This window comes from Adelges cooleyi, unplaced genomic scaffold (genome assembly GCF_023614345.1).
Source record: "Adelges cooleyi isolate 19-005CV unplaced genomic scaffold, UGA_ACOO_1.1 ACOO_flye_CR_arks_rails_tigmint_CR_PRNA_108, whole genome shotgun sequence".
NCBI classification, from domain to species: Eukaryota; Metazoa; Arthropoda; class Insecta; order Hemiptera; family Adelgidae; genus Adelges; species Adelges cooleyi.
Window position 1 is genome coordinate 665,789 of NW_026095761.1, and position 18,277 is coordinate 684,065.

At 30.5% G+C, this 18,277-nt stretch overlaps 3 protein-coding genes across 7 annotated transcripts; 2 read left to right on the top strand and 1 right to left on the bottom strand.

The window, feature by feature from the left end:
* The first annotated feature begins 84 nt into the window (after window positions 1-84).
* LOC126847328 (BRD4-interacting chromatin-remodeling complex-associated protein-like) lies at window positions 85-10,070 on the top strand. Of its 3 annotated transcripts, none has more exons than XM_050587468.1 (18): window positions 85-383; window positions 975-1,157; window positions 1,427-1,547; window positions 1,607-1,693; window positions 1,777-1,971; window positions 2,906-3,085; window positions 3,166-3,390; window positions 3,599-3,760; window positions 4,102-4,327; window positions 4,400-4,554; window positions 4,624-4,704; window positions 4,790-6,106; window positions 6,175-6,342; window positions 6,424-6,570; window positions 6,636-6,706; window positions 6,895-7,138; window positions 7,237-7,360; window positions 7,467-10,070. In XM_050587468.1, exons 3-18 carry the CDS (start codon window positions 1,446-1,448, stop codon window positions 7,664-7,666), a joined length of 3,684 nt encoding a protein of 1,227 aa, XP_050443425.1. In that variant the 5' UTR covers window positions 85-383; window positions 975-1,157; window positions 1,427-1,445; the 3' UTR covers window positions 7,667-10,070. The 3 variants fall into 3 exon arrangements, with proteins under 3 accessions (XP_050443425.1, XP_050443423.1, XP_050443424.1); XM_050587466.1 differs by having other exon boundaries at window positions 86-383; window positions 975-1,161; XM_050587467.1 differs by lacking the exon at window positions 975-1,157 and having other exon boundaries at window positions 87-383.
* An 814-nt stretch (window positions 10,071-10,884) lies between these two features.
* Window positions 10,885-15,952, bottom strand: LOC126847346 (RNA-binding protein MEX3B-like). 2 transcript variants are annotated; one of them, XM_050587494.1, is made up of 4 exons: window positions 15,769-15,952; window positions 12,162-12,287; window positions 11,815-11,994; window positions 10,885-11,303 (listed from the first exon to the last, which is right to left on the bottom strand). In XM_050587494.1, exons 2-4 carry the CDS (start codon window positions 12,256-12,258, stop codon window positions 11,116-11,118), a joined length of 465 nt encoding a protein of 154 aa, XP_050443451.1. In that variant the 5' UTR covers window positions 12,259-12,287; window positions 15,769-15,952; the 3' UTR covers window positions 10,885-11,115. The 2 variants fall into 2 exon arrangements, with proteins under 2 accessions (XP_050443451.1, XP_050443450.1); XM_050587493.1 differs by lacking the exon at window positions 15,769-15,952 and adding an exon at window positions 12,819-13,785.
* A 64-nt stretch (window positions 15,953-16,016) lies between these two features.
* On the top strand, window positions 16,017-18,271 carry LOC126847342 (syntaxin-17). 2 transcript variants are annotated; one of them, XM_050587488.1, is made up of 6 exons: window positions 16,017-16,155; window positions 16,224-16,512; window positions 16,580-16,775; window positions 17,120-17,346; window positions 17,471-17,687; window positions 17,953-18,271. In XM_050587488.1, the coding sequence occupies exons 2-6, from the start codon at window positions 16,378-16,380 to the stop codon at window positions 18,063-18,065; spliced, it is 888 nt and encodes a 295-aa protein (XP_050443445.1). In that variant the 5' UTR covers window positions 16,017-16,155; window positions 16,224-16,377; the 3' UTR covers window positions 18,066-18,271. The 2 variants fall into 2 exon arrangements, with proteins under 2 accessions (XP_050443445.1, XP_050443446.1); XM_050587489.1 differs by having other exon boundaries at window positions 16,030-16,155; window positions 16,313-16,512.
* The last annotated feature ends 6 nt before the right edge of the window (window positions 18,272-18,277 follow it).

The following is an 18,277-nucleotide window of genomic DNA, read 5'->3' on the forward strand; positions in this document are numbered from 1 at the left end:
GGCCGTTCGATTTTTGTTGTTTGTGTACACAAACACATGTACACACTGACTCGCACGCACACACACACACACACACATACACACGAACTGGCGCGCGCGCACGCACGCACATTCACCCGCTCATCAATTATGTGGCCGTGCCGACGGCGGAGGATAATAGTGGTAGACCCGAAATACCTATCGTCGTCGTTGCCGTTTGCCGCCGCCGTACCGATGTTTATTGTGTTTACGCGAAAATAATGTTATGTTATCGGTGCCAGTCGTCGCCGTGTTATTATTAATTGTCGATTGTGTTTATTTGTGCGTCGCGCGTCCTGATCAATTACAATTATTATTATGTAACGGAATCGGACCGCCGGACCCTACTGGCGTTGTGCGAAACGGTAAGCGTATGTGTGATTATCATTATTCCAACAATATTCCGTCCCGGCCCGTCCGTCGTCGTATGTAATCGCATTGGAAAAACGCTCGAGCCGCCGGCGTTGCACCGTCGTCCCAAGTGCAACACCAATTGGATGTTGTCGATTGTTTTCGCACCCGGCCCAACCGATTTTTGTTGCGTTTTTTTTTTAGTAATTTTTGATTCACTGATACCTTTAATTTGCTGTACTACAACATAATTTGTTTACGCCGTCCGTGTTGACATTTGATAATGCGCGTGTGTACCCTCCGCCGTATGCTTGTACATTGATTATAAACGGATTGCCGCACACACGCCGCTGTTTTTGGTATAATTCTCTGTCCAAAACATAAATACATTTTTTTTTCACCGGACTCTTTGTTGATAGCAAAATATTTTTTCCGGCACCAGTTTGTCCTTGACGGTTTTTGCAAATATCCTCTTGCTATTCGTCGTCAAAGATATAGACTAGATCCGATCTTATGATAACTTTTGTTAAGAAAATTATTGTTATTTATGTGACAACCTAGTTCGATTATATTCTATAATTTATCGAATTTTTTTTTTTTTTTAGAAGCCAAACAAAATATGTTGCATACTTAGGTATACGATTTATCTTTAATCGAAATGGTTTACTCTCACAACCACATACGTCTAATGTAGAGCTAAATACTTTATTGCATATAAGCATGTTGTACAATGATAACTTGGTATCAACGGCAAGAATTTGATCGAGCTCAAACAGTATGCTCATTTTGTAGGTAAACAATTTGTTATAATACCTAAAATTTGGTCCTACTAAAACGATAGTTACTAAGTTTTGAAATTTCGAGGTAACTTATATTTTGTAATTCTTTAATAAAGTAAACTAGTTAAAAAACCTATCAATATGTTAGAAATAAGATTGATGCCAAAATTGTTGTAGGGCAATCTTTAATCTCAATTTAAATCATTAAAACTGTTTAAACATTATAATTCATAAATTATATTTACTTACACATTTTTTTTATCATTTGCTCTATTTAGGTGGATAAAACGTGATTGAATGTATGGTGTGTGCTGCAGACTGGAAGGCACCGTGGATTCTATACCACAGGGCCTATTAGACGGCCGCCCTGCCAGTTCTCTGGTTCTCACTCACCATCAGGTAGACATTTGCATCTTTAGCTAATTTTTTACAAATGTATTACATTTTTCTTTTTGTAGTATCAGCAATTACAGCATATTCAAGCACAACAAGAACAAGCTGCTGCTGGAGGGCAATTGACATTGACGTTACATCATCAAACTTCGGTAAATACATTATAAATGCAATTATTTTCTACCTATATAGTGTTATAAGAAAAGTTAAAACACTTTTTTTTTAACATTTTTAGGGTGCAGGAGCTAATGGAGTACTGTCGGGAACTCCACATTTAGTTCTAGCAACTTCTCAAGGACAAGGAATATCAACTTTTCCTCAGGGAACTACTCAACAAGCAGCTACATTACATCAACATACTAGTATTCAACAAGTGTTGCATCAACATGTTCAACATTCAAATTTTCTTCATTCAACAAGTATACGGCAGGTAAGCAATCTTTATAATAGTATTTGTAATAGGTACAAGTTTTAAAAAAAATTAATATTTTTAATATATTTCTAGAGTAGATAGACCTTACATGACTCATATTGTTGGCTTTTGTGCCAAACCTAGGAATGTGCAAATTCATATATTTTTTTCTATTTGTTTTTATGTCATTTTTTTGTTGATTCATAGAAAGGGATTTAGTATTTCCAAGAACGTTTCTACGTTGGTAACTCTGGCATAAATTCTAGACCTAATCGACGCCCCATACGAAAAGTAGCACCGTTCAAGTATTAACGAAAACTAACACCGTTCGAGGCTTCTTACGAAAACTAGCACCGTTGGCAACAATGGGAACAATAGCACGATTAGTGCTAGTCTTCATAAGAACTTGAACGGTGCTACTTTACGTAAGACTCTGTGAATGGTGCTAGTCTTCGTAAGAACTCGCGAACGGTGCTACTTTTTGTACGGGGCGTCGTAATAAAGAGTAGACATGTTTGTGAAAAACTACTAAATTTGCAAATTCGTTTCAACCTAGTTTAATTATTTTGATTTAAAATGTAATAGAATTGCTTGAATAGGTGATTAAAATCAAATTTAATAATAATTAACTTATTCAAAAGTGTTGTTCGGTGGAAATTAAATATTTTTTAATTAGGTTTTGAATTAAGGTATTAAGTTCTTATACTTACTAAAGAAAATGCTTGTGCAGGAACCAATTTGTATTCTCCTGACTGCATAAGTGATGGGGGGAGTAATGTATTTTGGTGTCTAAAATATACTAAAATGCTTGATAAAGTACAGTTTATCTTATGCTATGCAATAAAATATTACTGCTTTAATTTGACATAAAATAATAAGATCGTTGTTGTGTTGATGAACTTTTTGTGTGTACTTAAATTTGTAAATTGTATTTACATGTTATTGATTTTAGATGGGTGCCCAACAGCACACAACTGGCACAATGGTTCAACAACAACAGGCTACAGCAATATTGGATACTACCAATACAAAATGTATACCATCCTCACCTGGATCACCATTCTCTTCTCGATCCCTTACGCCTTCCCCTCAACAAAGGGTTATCACGTCCCAACCTCAAGTCATTCATCAGGTAAATGGATGTCGCCACTAAAATAAGCTAATATTGTATACTATGTAATTTTTAATATTAATTAAATAAAAAATGTTTAGGTGATGAGTGCTAATGGCGGTGTTTTGCAGTTTATACAACCGAATAGTCGGAACAATGTAAATAATATACAGGTAAAAAGTAAACCGCCGCCCCAAATTTTACCCAAACCTATAGGTAGCAATAATGTACAGAATCATGCTAGTATTAATAGCATCAAGTCACATCAATCACATCATTCTACTTCAATACATAGTCAACAACAAGGTGCTTTTTTAATAAATCAAGTGAGTATCATTGAATTACAAATAAATTGTATGAAAAATATGAATTTTATAATGTTTTATCTCTTTATAAGAATAAAAATTGTGTTATCGAAATCACAATTTTTATTGACTTATTTTGTAGAATAAAATATATTTTTTTATAATGGACTGCTCATAAGGTGTTAGGTTAATTGAGCTTAAATTAAAATTGTTTATTTTTGTTTTGTAGATTATGCCAACTGCCGGTGTTATAGTTGGACCTCAAACCGCTGGTGGTCTTCAACTTTTTCTTCGTTCTCCTAACACTCAACAGAACAACACCCAACAAGCTCAAATACCTTGTAATGGCACTCAAATATTACTTCAACAACCTAGGCAGCAGTCAAATCAGGTTTGTCATAAGACTAATTGTGAAGAATATATTGTTGCTGATACTGCAACAGCGCGTATTTCAAAATTAGGCCAACTAAGATTATTACCAATATTGATAAATCACGTGCCGCCGAAAATATTTTGTTAATGGTGTTTTTTTTATCAGACTTATAGTTGCACTGTAAATCATAATAATGATAACACAGCTTATATCAAAACCTATTAATTTAAATAACTTATTTTGCTTCTCCTGAAAATACTTGGAATTGAGATACGCGCTGTTGCAGTATCAGCGACGATATCTTTACTTCATTTTAAAGTAAGACTATTTTCTAACAAATTATGTTATGTTCATACCAGGTCGTTCGATTGGTTAGTGGTCAGAGTGTTCAATTACAACAAATTCAAACTTGCTCTGGTCCAGCATTAGTAGCGTTACCTGCAACTACTCCTCCTTCTAATATTACCCCTCCGTTATCAAATAACCGGTCAATGAATATGAAGAAGAAGAAACCAAAAATTCAATCAAAACCGCATGATGATGAACCACATCGATTAGATCTAGCTAATCTTATTAAACTCTCAGGTTTGTAGAACAATTTATAGGTATAATAGTAATTTTATATCGGTTAAAATGTATATTTATTCCGTTCTGTAGGTATTGATGAAGAAGAATCTAATACCCCGTTAATTCAACAATCTCAAATCAATCAAACCAACAGGGTTCAACAAGCTCCAACACCACCGCCTAATCATCAACAACACGCTGCTCCGTTGTTAGCTCAGTTGCATACTCCTACTTCAACATCTCAGGTAATTAATGAAACACATAAATTTGAATCTACTAACATAAAAAGTTAATACGATTAAAACAAATTGTAGAGTGGCTTTCGTTTGTCTTTGGGAGAAGACGGTCGTATGATTGTACATCAACCACAGATTACCACCAATACGTTGACACAGGTAAACTTTTATAATTAACCAAAGTTCATTTTTCTTTTTCTTTATTAATTCATTCATAATTTTAATTATGATCAATGATTAACAGAGTGTTTCTGCAAGTGTTGCGGCTGCAGCTCAAACCCAACTGGCTCAGTTAGTTGCCGACCACGGTGGTCATATACTCCAAAATGCTGTGTTGAGTGTTGCTGGTGCTGAATCACTGCTGCTTAAGGGCGGAAACACTATGTTACCTGCACAACCTCAAAACGGTTCTGGCATGCGTATTTTAGCTGATGTTTCGGGTCGCTTACAAATTGTTACTGTGCTTGAACCTCAATCGCTGCAACAAAATATTATCAACGGCCAACATTTAATGTTCCCTACAGCCGGTACTCCTGTTAGTGTTGATAATCGTCATAATCATCAGCAGTTTGTTATGTCGACACCAGTTGAAGACCAACAGAATAAAGTAATGCAACAAAATAATAGTATCAGAGTAATGCATAGCAGTAGTACTATGGTATCAAGTTTAGACCACCAGCAGAGTAGTAGCATTCAGCTTGTTTCCAACATGTTGGACAGCAGGGTGCTAGTCGCTAACAATGATACAACATCTAATAATGATATACTGTATAACGAGGAACAAAATCGATTACAAATAGTGACCAATTCATCTTCGGTAAATAAAAATGTAGAATCACATAATCAGCAGCCTCCTGTGATCCATACGTCTGAACGAGTCATGCAGACTTCCATATCGAGATCTAAAACTGTGCCGATATCTACTCATAGTCCTAGAAGTATACAATCTGTGATAAGTCCTCAGTGCAGCCCAGCTATGTCGCACAGTTCTAGAAGTGCCTCGAAAAGTCCGGCTTCTTATAACTCTCCTATACCTTCACCAAATGTTACACAATCATTTACGCCCATGTTGCCGAATCGGCCTAATTTAACAATAGTTACTTCACCTCAGCAAACGCAGACACAGTTTTCTAAACCGTGTGCAGCTGTAATATCTCAATCAAACGAAAACCCTATGGGATTATCTAATTACCAGTCATCGATTATAAATAAAGTGACTAACAAGACTCCGGTAGTGGCAACGTCAAAAATATTTCGACCAAACAGTCCTAAGGCATCTGTTCCACTCGAAGTTCAGTCTCAGAATGCATTTTTAGATAGTATAGCACAATCACACCCAAATATTTTAATAAATAAAACAATGGTTGTACCGCCGTGTGCTAATAAAGCTCCGATTAAACCAAGGAAAGTAAAACGAGCTGCTGTAGTCAAGCCAATGGTGTTTCAATGCGATGAAAAAGAAAAAGAGCATAATGATACACCGGTACCACTTAACTCCCCAGAGAGTAATATTTCCAATCAGAGGGTAAAAACCATTCAACTTACACCTCAAAAACAACAAGTATGTGTTCTTATTATGTTTAACTATATTTAAATATGTTATATTCATTAATTTTTTTTCTTATCTAGCTACTTAAATTAGTACAAAATCAAATATCAGTGTTAAGTGCTAAAAAAGTACGCACAAATAACGAGCAGACGGCTCTACAAAAGTTGTTTAATGAGCAACAAAAAATTTTACAAAGTGGTAAAATTGTTCCTACTATATCTGGACAAAATTCTCAAGGAATTACTTATGTAAGAAGACACACACTAATACTGTATACTTATTATTACTATGATCTTAATGTTTAAACTTTGTGTTAATGGTCTTTAAAGGTATCCACTCCGGTAAGGTTGGTACCTCCCCCTTGTGCTATGACGTCTAGTCCGCCTCATACTATATCTCCGCCACTTACTGTGCAATCTTCAACTGTTGCGTCTCCTCAAACTAGCAATAAAGCAACATCTCCTCTTCATGTACAGGTATTTGTTTTTTTATGACACAATACTTTGATATTTTTGATTTATAACATTTTATTTACTTACAGGTGGGAACTCAAACATCATGTGAACCATCTCCGACTCCACCTGCATTCAGTGCTGCTAAACGAATACAATTGTAAGTTTTTAATTCATTTTTGTCATCTCTGCTTTGTATTTTTGAATATTTTTTCTCATAATTCTTAATGATTGGGGTTAATATTTTTTAATTGATTTATTTGGCAGAATAAATTATTACAGAAATAATTTTGGTAATTTTTTTTTTACAAATAAAATAGAACTAAAATGTATTTTCTTGGTTTCTAGAATTTCTGAAAGATTAGAAGCAGATCAACTGGGAGCTACCAATCCAGATGTTACTACACCATTCAGTTCAAGAAGTGATGCTGTTAAACGACTGGCACGTTACCATTGTTTAAATGATAAAGTGTTATCGGAACGAGATTTAGAAAAAGCAGATGAAATATTCGAATCGACTGCTAAACACTTACTAGACAAAAAAACATCATTGTTTAACAAATACCGTAATCTCTTGTTAAAAGAAAGCATGGTAAGTATTAAAAAAAAAATGATCATTCACCAAATCAATTATTGTAAATGAGAATTCCACATTCTAATTCTTTTGAATTTTTTCATTATTTAAAATAGAAAGAAGTTCAGCCCGCTGAACTTGTTATGTTGGAGCGAATGGTTTGTGCCGATGCGTCGGCTCAGTTGCAACAATTAAAGCAGCAGAACTCAACATCGCCTTGTTCAACTAGTACATCAACAAGTAATAATAATAGATTTATTTATCAAAATTTTAATGTTGTTTTATTGCAATCAACTATACATACTATTATTACATATGTGTTAAATAAAAATGATGTTTATCGTAGATTGTGCTGATGAGCAAACGTCCAAAAAACGTGAACATCCACCTGACGATGATCAAGCGGTGTCGGAACATAGTAAACGACATTGTCCCGATGACGAGGAAATAAATGCACAAGTGCAAAACGCCATAGACAGTATTTTAAATTTGCAACGCAGCGACCCGGCAACGGACGAGGCGGTGCGCAGCATTTTGCCGTCCTAGCACACTGGTCATAGGAAATGTTTGACCACAGCATGAACATATTTAATGGTTCCTCAGTGTACGGATTTCCTAAACGCGCGAGTATGGTAACATTTGACTGTGTTAATATTAATATTATTTATTTATTTATTTTACTTTATTATTTTTTTTTTTTTATACTTTCGATAAAAGTACCTTACATTTAAATAAAAGAATATTTAAGATAAAAACAGTAATTTATATAAGATGTAAGATAGTGTTTTAATTTATGTAGGGATGGGCCTTATTCAAATAGACAAATCAACATATAAAATCGAATATTCCCTTGACTAAAAAAATTGCATTGTTGTCAATTGATGATTGTATTTTGACATCCTTGTAGTGATGAAATAGTCTTCATTTTATTTGCTAACAACTATCTAGTCTAGTCATTTTTATACATCACACGACCACAATAAAATAGTACAGTTCTCTATATTAAAAATATTTTGGTTCTTTATTAATACACAAATTTAGACCTGTTGTAACTAACCAGACTAATTTTGTGTAAGATAGTTTTTGTATTCACTAAATGCTGTATGGTGGTAAAATGAATTCTTGCACGTACTGTACTTACTTCACTTTGACTTAAAGAAAAGCGTCGACGAATTTCTTGAGAAATTGTTATTTAAGTAGCTATATGGTATATTTAGAAATTTTAAAACTCTTAAATAATTGCAGTTACACAAACAAAAATATTTGTGTGCGTGGTGTCCATATATATTTACAAATTTATATATATTTTGTAACTATAACTTTATGTCAAACATATAATTTGTAGTAGTTCCTAGGTATTTTGGCATTTAAAAAAATTAATCGTAATAAAATTATTGTTATAAAAAAAATGTGAATTACATTTCTTTCCTAGTCTCACAATTATTAGTTTAAGGAACAACAGGAATTTGTCCCTACGAATTACTATTCAGTGATTATTAAATATTTTTTTTTGTTTAATGTTAATTACAGTTTATTGTGACATGTTATTAATTACAATTTGTCAGCAAAAAAGAATTAGTAATTTGTTTTCATTAGTTCGACCAATTTAGTTAGGTAATCTTAATTCTTGACACGTAACTGAAAGATTGTGGTAAAAATATTGTAAAAATTTAATGACTTCAAAAATTAACTTCATAATAGTATAAAACTGCTGTGCTTTAAAAAATTATAGAAGACTATTTTTAACTAAACTTCTTTTCGATACTAATTATGGTTACAAATTATATTTATCAAGATATATTGTAAATTTGCATTTAATTATTTTTTTAGCCACCTTGGAGAATATTCGATTTTATGTATTGTAATTTTTGATCTTCTAAGATAAAGTCTAATATCTCAAGAGGTTCTTACTATTACTTTATATTTTTTAGTGACCGATATTAAAATGTATCAAAAACTTGATAATTTCACTTACATATTGGTTTTGTGCTCATCCTTGCTTTTTTGCACAAAACAGTTGTTAAGATATTTATTGTAATAGGTATGGAACATCACTTGATTGACTTATATATTTATATATATACGTTTGTATAACTTATTTCTTCTGGTATCTATCTTTGCTTTAGACTTAAGTTTTTTTATTTTAATTTAAATTGTTAAATTTCCAATGTAAAAGTAGTGTATATGTAACATTTTTTTTTTTTTTTTTGTCAAAAGTAAATATTTTTTTGTCCTCCAACTGTTTTGAAAACTTCTTCGCTGGTTAATAATGGACAGAAATATAATATATAACTGTATTGTGTATTAAACAATTACAAATTACAATTATTACAAAACTTGACTTATTTTATTGAGTTTATGTTAAAATCAATTGGAGGCCGAAATATTTATTATTAGTTATAATTTATTACATTTCTTCTTATGTTAGTTACCAAAAAGCATTTAAATTTGAATCATAATTTAGTACTTTTTTTATTTGTTTGGAAAACCATTATAGCTGATGTATTATTCATACAACAGCAGCTTTTTATGGATCTTTATTTCTGCCATTTGTTGGGGAAAAAATCACAGGGTAAATTCAAAGCAGTAAATTAATGTACAGGTGAATGTTTATTCACTTAAGTCAAGTGTACTTAAAACAAATTAATGTAACTCACTAAATGAGTAGTATTTTATAATATGCACGTATGTTTTTTTTCTACGTGTCTTGTATAAGATCTCATAAAAAAAAAAGAAAAGGAGCACTTTACTTTATATTAACCTTTATCATTCTGCCATTATTTATTATTATTCTTTTTTTTAAATGTAATTACTTCAATTGTATAATTTTTGTTTAGTTTGTCGTCTTTCTGTAATTTATAATTGTACTAAAAAAAATTATTGGTACATTGTTTTGTATATATTTATTTTAGTGTACAATAATTGTGAATTATTGTATTCATTTTACATACCTGACACTTAAATAGAATAAATGATGACTTTATTGAATAAAAAACTGTGCATCTTATTTTCGTTGGTATTATGTTTTTACTGAACAATTAGTTTCATACAAGCTACAAAACTGTTATAAATTTAGAACATTCATTAAAATTATTACAATGCTGCCAATGATTGTATAACAATAAAAGTTTTAATACTTAGTTTTACTCCATAAACAACATAATTAATTTGTAATTTTGTACTTGATATCGGCATTTATAATTGTAAAAAGTATAACTATGGTATCTTTTAAAACAAATTTTATTAAGGTATGGAATACAATTTACATTAAAGAAATATATATAAGCAAATATGAACGTAGACTGATGTCCAAGCAAATAAAAAAAATGTTTATTCTGTTGTGCCAATACAGTGTTAGACAAAATGTTATTACAATATATCACCATATGTCAAACTAATATTTTAAAATTAATTTACAGACACCTCAATGGTTTAACATAAAATTGGAATTTATTTAATCAGTTTGTGTTATTATAGCAGTAATATTGGCTGTCGACAAGTTAAGAAATATCTATTAACAGAATATTTTCAAGTTGCCATTTTTTTTTTACAGGAATCGTTTGATCCTATTGTAAATTACCATAATTTTATAAGTTAAAACATGGAAAAACTAAAAAAATCGACTAAAGATTGTTTGTTGAAATAGTAAAAGATAATAATACAACTACTATTGTAGTATACACTGTATTGTTATACACTTAATAAATACATTTTTCAAACGCACTTTTTACCTGTTAAAATTAAAAAACAAGAGTTAAAATTTCTAAACATTTTAACATCAAACAAAAGTAAATATTTTGTTAATGTGTGGGTTTTAGATAATTTTACATGTAGTGTCGCTTCACTAAAATATATAAGTGTCAGTAACACAAATATTCACAAAGTTAACTTTGACGTTTTTGTGAAGTTAACTGTACATTTATTTACATAGTGTTAGTTAGCTATAATTGCAGCATATTGTCAAAAAAAAAGTATGGGTTATAAGTTAATATATATTATGAAGAAAATACGTCCTTAAATTCTTCAATAGCTTCTCTACACAATGGACAATCAGAAACTCTTTTCTGTCTTACATCGTATAAACAGTCTTCACAGAAGCACATGTGGCCACAGGGTAGTAGCACAATAGATGGTTTGAATTCTTCTAAGCATATTGCACATGTAGATGGTTTTAGTGATGCATCTACAATGATAAAAAATGATCTAAACAATATTCTCAATAGCACAACTAAGCTTGGCATCTACAAGGTTGGAGCAGCCTAATACGGGTGAAAAATGTAAGGGACTAAATAGAGATTTTGTCAAATACCAAGTCCAGGACCCATGGTGTTGCTCTTCACAAGTCTTATGAAAATCGGCATGGCACGTTAAAGGCTTTAAATCCTAAATTTCTAAAAAAAGTCCCCAATATTGTTTATTTTGTTGTTTTACCCTAGCGAGTAGATATTGTGTTAAAAACACAGGCCCCAGGGCCCTGACCGTGTTTGTGGCTTTGACTACGCCGACTTTAAATCTTATGCTTTTATGAGAGTGACACCGTGCCACTTCACTGTCCCAACCTAGTGGACGTCCAACTTTTACACCTCAACACTGTATAAACTCACTCCTAGCATTGCTACTGGACAACAATATTATTGATTATCTTTAATTATAGATATACTTATAATAATATACTATATATATAAGTATTTTACCTTTTGTTGTTATTTTAGCTTTACGTTTTTTAATTGTAGTAATTCTACTATTACTACGAACTGCCGCAACATTATCATACTCATCTTCGTATGACCTAGGCCTAGGTGTTGGGTATTCTTGTGTAAAATGGGTAGGTTCCTCATTGAAAAATGAAGTAACAACCGTTCCTATGACGGCACCTAATGAACAATACAGTTTTTAGTAAAAAGCATTAAGACCTGTGTTGTCCAGTGTGTTTAGTTTTTTTCTGAACAATATAATACAATCTTATATGAATGTCATACTATTATGCACTTATAGTTAACTCTATACCAATTATAATATTTATAAAAAATATTATACTTACCAAGTATTGAGCCCAGTTTACCTCCAGCCAAATAACCCAAAAAAGTTAAGCCTCCAACAATAAAAGTTTCTTTGACCACTGAATTATTAGGTGGCATTTTGTCAGTGTATTTGTATTAATGCAGATCTAATAAAAATAGTCATTATATTTTTAAGTCCTTTCGAAAATGAAATCAAACTACAGCCTTGAGTAGAGTTCTTAATGTTTAAAAGAACTGTGTTTGTTGGACAGTATAATAGTTAAGCAGATTTTGAATATTGCTAATGTGGTAAAGACATTCTCTTTAGGTAGATTTTCAGAATGTCTTAATTTTTTATTTCTATAATGAAGAACCAATTTTTTTTTTCTTCTAAGATATAATTTTACAATTGAACTAATAACCTTTAAACATACAATACGTTAGATTGACTAATAACTTTAATATAATTCAATTTATAAAAAACGCAATCATAAATTTCCTTTTCCTACTGCCCTGGAAACAATAAACAATTCTGGGGGTAATATCTATTACTTTATGGCAATTATTACAAAAAATGTTCCAACTAAACTTAGTTGTTTGAAAATAGTGTTTTATCAAAAACAAAATTTGTCAAGTTTAAAAATATGAAGGTCGTTGTCGGCATCACATTTTTATTTAGAACTTCGTTCATACTTTACCAGTTATTCCGTATTCAGTAGAGTAGATGTGTAATCGACATTCAGATTTAGTTTGGAAAATTAAAAAATAATAGACACACAGTAAATAAATTTGTATATTCTTCTAAATCGTACTATGCAGAATACTGTAACATAATATTATTATTATTATTATACATACATATATAATATTTAAATATATGTTTTTGTGAAAAACATATGTATATTGTATTGTGATATCACAAGACTATATAGTATATTATGAAGCTTAATTTATATTCCGTGGTACAAGGTTTCTACTGGGGACAGTTCTTCCAAAAATTGATACGAGATAAGAGTTCTCCAAATGATAACACACATTTTTATTTTATCAGCGTGACCAACCCTGAACCAATAAACTATAAAAGCACATCCCATCAGTATGCCAATCCTCACAGAATACATTTAACTAAATCTAACCAATGTTTATCAATAGGATCCCGGCAAACGGCTTTATTTAAATAACACAAAAAAATCAAATGTGTTGAAATATTAAAAATATAGCATTGTAGAGACTTGGTTATCCTCTAAATTGATGGTTAAATAATATATAAATGAATAAGTACATGATGGATTATAGCTGTTAACTAATCGCCTTACAATTGCAGCTTTATAATAACAATAAATACTATAACAATATAAGAAAAGTACATAATATAATATATATTATATTCCCCCTTAATATAGGCAACGCTGTGTACAGCTCAACAAATTAGCGCATTTCAGTAATTCAGTACATATGCCCCTAAATATAGGCAACCGAATATACAATTCAGCGGTTCAGTAAATTAGACCTTCCCATATTTAAATGTCGGTATTAAAATACTTTGCAAGACTGAATAAGATTTATCTATTGGTAATTTTTTTAATATTATGATTTTTCATTAAATATTTTCCATAAATTAGTTTTTATTAAGTTACTCTGAACATATTTTTTTAATAAATAAATTAGATGAAATTGTTCAGTAACAGTTTTCTAAATGTAAAAAAACAAAATGATTAGAATTTTGGTCAATATTAATTGCATATTTCAATAATCTCTTGATTTGAAAATTTCATTATCTTATAGACGATCGCATACTACATATTTTATTAATATATGACTTCATATGACAAGTAGAAATAATGAGAAGAATTATATTAGATTATGAGGAAATATGTGTACAAAGTTAATAAGAAATTCTGAAATTTTCAACTAATTTAGGTAACAAGTACAAATAATGTTTTATTTAAATATTAATATCAATAATTTAAGGGATATGTTTTAATATTATTATGTTTTAACATTTAAAATTCAAGGGTTTCTTATAAATTAAATATATTATTGTGTATATTATTATTATGAATGTTGTGTATATTATTATTTTACAATTTACAAGCATACATTTTTAGTTACAGAATTGATAAATATCTAACTAAATTACCATGAGTTTATAAATAGTAAGTTTAAACATGGAATAACTAAAATAAATCTATTAAATATTGTTTGTTGAAATATTAAAAGATAATAATACTAGTGTATTACAAATTACAATACTACAATGCAGTTGTTATACACAAGGACTTAATAAATACATTTTTCAAATGCACTTTTTTACCTGTTAAAATTAAAAAACAAGAGTTAAATAAAACATAATGGAAGTTAGGTTATAATAATTTCTAAACATTTTAACATCAAACAAAAGTAAATATTTTGTTAATGTGTAGGTTATAGATAACTTTACATGAAGTGTCGCTTCACTAAAATATATGTGACAGTAACACAAATATTTACAAAATTTACTTTGACGTTTTTGTGAAGTTAACTGTACATTTATTTACATAGTGTTAGTTAGCTATAATTGCAGCATATTGTCAAAAAAAAAGTATGGGTTATAAGTTAACATATATTATGAATAAAATATGTCCTTAAATTCTTCAATAGCTTCTCTACACAATGGACAATCAGAAACTCTTTTCTGTCTTACATCGTATAAACAGTATTCACAGAAGCACATGTGGCCACAGGGTAGTAGCACAATAGATGGTTTGAATTCTTCTAAGCATATTGCACATGTAGATGGTTTTAGTGATGCATCTACAATGATAAAAAATGATCTAAACAATATTCTCAATAGCACAACTAAGCTTGGCATCTACAAGGTTGGAGCAGCCTAATACGGGTGAAAAATGTAAGGGACTAAATAGAGATTTTGTCAAATACCAAGTCCAGGACCCATGGTGTTGCTCTTCACAAGTCTTATGAAAATCGGCATGGCACGTTAAAGGCTTTTAATCCTAAATTTCTAAAAAAAGTCCCCAATATTGTTTATTTTGTTGTTTTACCCTAGCGAGTAGATATTGTGTTAAAAACACAGGCCCCAGGGCTGTGTTTTTAACACAATATAAAAAAATCATTTCACAAACCTAATAATGTAAATGTAGGGTTTCAGTAGTTCATTAAGAGTCAAAAAATAAAAAAAATGTTTGATTATGTCAACATATTTTTAGGTTAATTTGTATTAGTTTTAAGGTGTTCTTGAACATTTTTAGCAAAATTTTTTTTTATGAGATGAAACCATTTGGTGGTGAATAAAATTACCTTACTTAAATAGTATTTAATTGAAGTTAGAGTACATAATTTTGTTTAATTTTATTATTATTATATTACAACTTGTTTAATATCAATTAAGTTTGATCTGTGAAGGGGAATTCATGTTAAAAACAGTGGTTATGGACGAAATATGACATATTGTATATAAAATACAAAATATAACTAATTGTATTATTAATTATAATTATAAAACTAATTTAAGAAAATGTATGTATATGTTCCAACTAAACTTAGTTGTTTGAAAATAGTGTTTTATCAAAAACAAAATTTGTCAAGTTTAAAAATATCAAGGTCGTTGTCGGCATCACTTTTTTATTTAGAACTTCGTTAATACTTTACCAGTTATTCCGTATTCAGTAGAGTAGATGTGTAATCGACATTTAGATTTAGTTTGGAAAATTAAAAAATAATAGACACACAGTTAATAAAGTTATATATTATTCTTCTAATTCGTACTTTATAGATTATAGAATACTGTAACCATAGACCTATAAAGATATTTCTTTATAGGTCTACGACTGTAACATAATATTATGATAAGAATATTCGCTGATAAGAGATAACAATGGTAATTTAATAATGAATCTCTTTCCTATGTAATCAGTAAATAATGAATGTAGTCTTTGTTACGCACTAGCCTATTATGTATGGAGATAGTACATGGTATTTTAGAAAAAACAATAACGTATGGTGTGCTATAGGATACAGCTGTTGTACTTCTAATAAGTAATAACTAATATTTATTCAGTAATCTAACTATTAAAAATAACACAGCTTTGTTTTGTGTTGTGTAGTCCTGCAACGCGTTGAAATTACTTTGGTGTTCAGTCTTCTGATTAGTGTACATCGAAATTCGTAATTAATAACTTTTCTTCCTTGTAAGTCGCAAATTAGATGAACGCGTTTTTTACAACTATTGCATTTGGCGAGATTCAGAAAGAATAAACTATGGCTGAGAGTTCGAGTTTGTGGTCAACCAAACAAAGGATACGACACTTGGACTTACCGATAAAGAATTTCGTTGACAATGCAATACCGCATCAAGTGGAAAGTTTGAAAACATTGAAAATTAATCTCTCTAAAGTTTGTTTTTTTATTTTTGTCTTATTCCATGCTGTAGGTGAGTTTATAAAAGTTTTTTGCATTTCAGCAAAAGCGATTAGAAGATCGTAACAGCATACGACAGATTAAAGTTAAAGCTTCACAATCTATCAAGCGAGCCCATGCGCTCCTCAGGGAGATGGACACTTTACGCAATCAGGTTGCTGATGCAGATTTGCAAACATTTGACAATTGTATGAGTCCAAGTAGACAAAATATTTTGGAGGCAATTGATTTGTTTAAAAGTAATATCTTTTAGAAATATTCCTAATGTATACAATTCATGAAATTGACTGTGAAGCGAAGAAAGTTTTAATTTGATTTTTGCAACTTTTGAGGAGCAAAAACAAAATTTCAATTTTGATTCCTTTTTATAATTTGTTATGTCTTATACGAGTGTCCCGTACTTCCAGACCAATTTTTGAAAATGTTTTTTTTTCATCGGAGATTGAGAAAAAAAAAAGGACTATTCTTTTTGTCATTAAATCCAAATTGATATAAGTCAAGTTATGGCATTCTTTGCTGCCGCAGTTGAAATGTAAGCAGATATAATGTTCTATTGAGTTTATTTATTAAAATTGTTCAACAGATGAAAATTTAGATGAAAAAAAATCTGTTGTACAACAAGAAGATAGTAACAGTGAAAATAGTGTTAGGTTAGAGGAAGAAAATCGTCAACGTTTGTTATTGGTGTCAATTCAGGAAGAAAAAGAAAAACAAGCACGAATGTTAGCCATTGAATCTGATGTAAAAAATGTTGAACGAGACATGCAAGATATTCAAGTTCTATTTCGGGACCTTGGCAAACTCGTTCATGTATGTATAATTGTCCTTTTTAAGGTTTACTCTCAGATAACTTTTTTCATACGTACTTTAGCTATTATGAGTAAAAATTGTTAATATAGTGAAAAACAATTAACTTATGGAACAATCATTTTAGGATCAAAAAGAAAGCGTAGATCATATTAATACTCATGTGGAAACAGCTCAAGATAATGTTATACAAGCTGAGCAATCACTAAGAAAAGCAGCCAAGTTTAAGAAAATGTCCTATCCTTTAATTGGAGCAGTAGTCGGTTCTTGTGTAGGTGGTCCATTAGGATGCTTGGCTGGAGCTAAAGTTGGAGTTGTTGCGACTGTAACATGTTTTGTACTCGGTAATTATACATATCATTTAGTATCCTTTAAGTATAGTGAAACATGTTTAAAACCAACTCTGAATAAACTTTAAAAGTGTACAAGACAGAATTTGTGTATGGTCCAAACACCATTTTGCTTCTAAACTTCACTGAACAAAACGGAAAACAGCTAATACAAAATTCTCATATGGTTCCTTTTAGACAGGTTTCACTGTATTACTTATTACAGTTATTTATAAAAAGCTAAAATATTGTGTAAAATAATGAATATTTTTGGGTGTAGGCTTTACTGGTGGTAAAGTTCTAAAAGAAAAATCAGAGGTTGTAGAAGAAACAAGTGACAAGACCAACGAATTACTTAATCAAGCTGTAATTATTAAGTCACACAATGAGTGACAATTAAATAATGTTTGTATTGGCATGACATGCTACAAAGAGTTGACCAACAGCAACACGGCTAATTATACAGTTCCATTTTTTTACTTTAACATTGTTACTTACAATGATAATTAATTGTAAATATACCAACATGTTGTTATTTAATATGTATAACACTCAAATTCTCTTTATAGCTGTTAAATATATATATTTTTTATATTTATTTCATT

Coding starts and splice junctions, on each gene's coding strand:
- LOC126847328 (XM_050587468.1), top strand. CDS start 1,446: ATGTATGGTGTGTGCTGCAGACTGGAAGGCACCGTGGATTCTATACCA. Junction 1,694..1,776: donor CGTTACATCATCAAACTTCG/GTAAATACATTA, acceptor TAACATTTTTAG/GGTGCAGGAGCTAATGGAGT. Junction 4,555..4,623: donor CTCCTACTTCAACATCTCAG/GTAATTAATGAA, acceptor AACAAATTGTAG/AGTGGCTTTCGTTTGTCTTT.
- LOC126847346 (XM_050587494.1), bottom strand. CDS start 12,258: ATGCCACCTAATAATTCAGTGGTCAAAGAAACTTTTATTGTTGGAGGC. Junction 11,995..12,161: donor TAAACTGGGCTCAATACTTG/GTAAGTATAATA, acceptor ATTGTTCATTAG/GTGCCGTCATAGGAACGGTT. Junction 11,304..11,814: donor AGCTAAAATAACAACAAAAG/GTAAAATACTTA, acceptor TTATCATTGTAG/ATGCATCACTAAAACCATCT.
- LOC126847342 (XM_050587488.1), top strand. CDS start 16,378: ATGGCTGAGAGTTCGAGTTTGTGGTCAACCAAACAAAGGATACGACAC. Junction 16,513..16,579: donor TGAAAATTAATCTCTCTAAA/GTTTGTTTTTTT, acceptor TTTGCATTTCAG/CAAAAGCGATTAGAAGATCG. Junction 16,776..17,119: donor GGCAATTGATTTGTTTAAAA/GTAATATCTTTT, acceptor ATTGTTCAACAG/ATGAAAATTTAGATGAAAAA.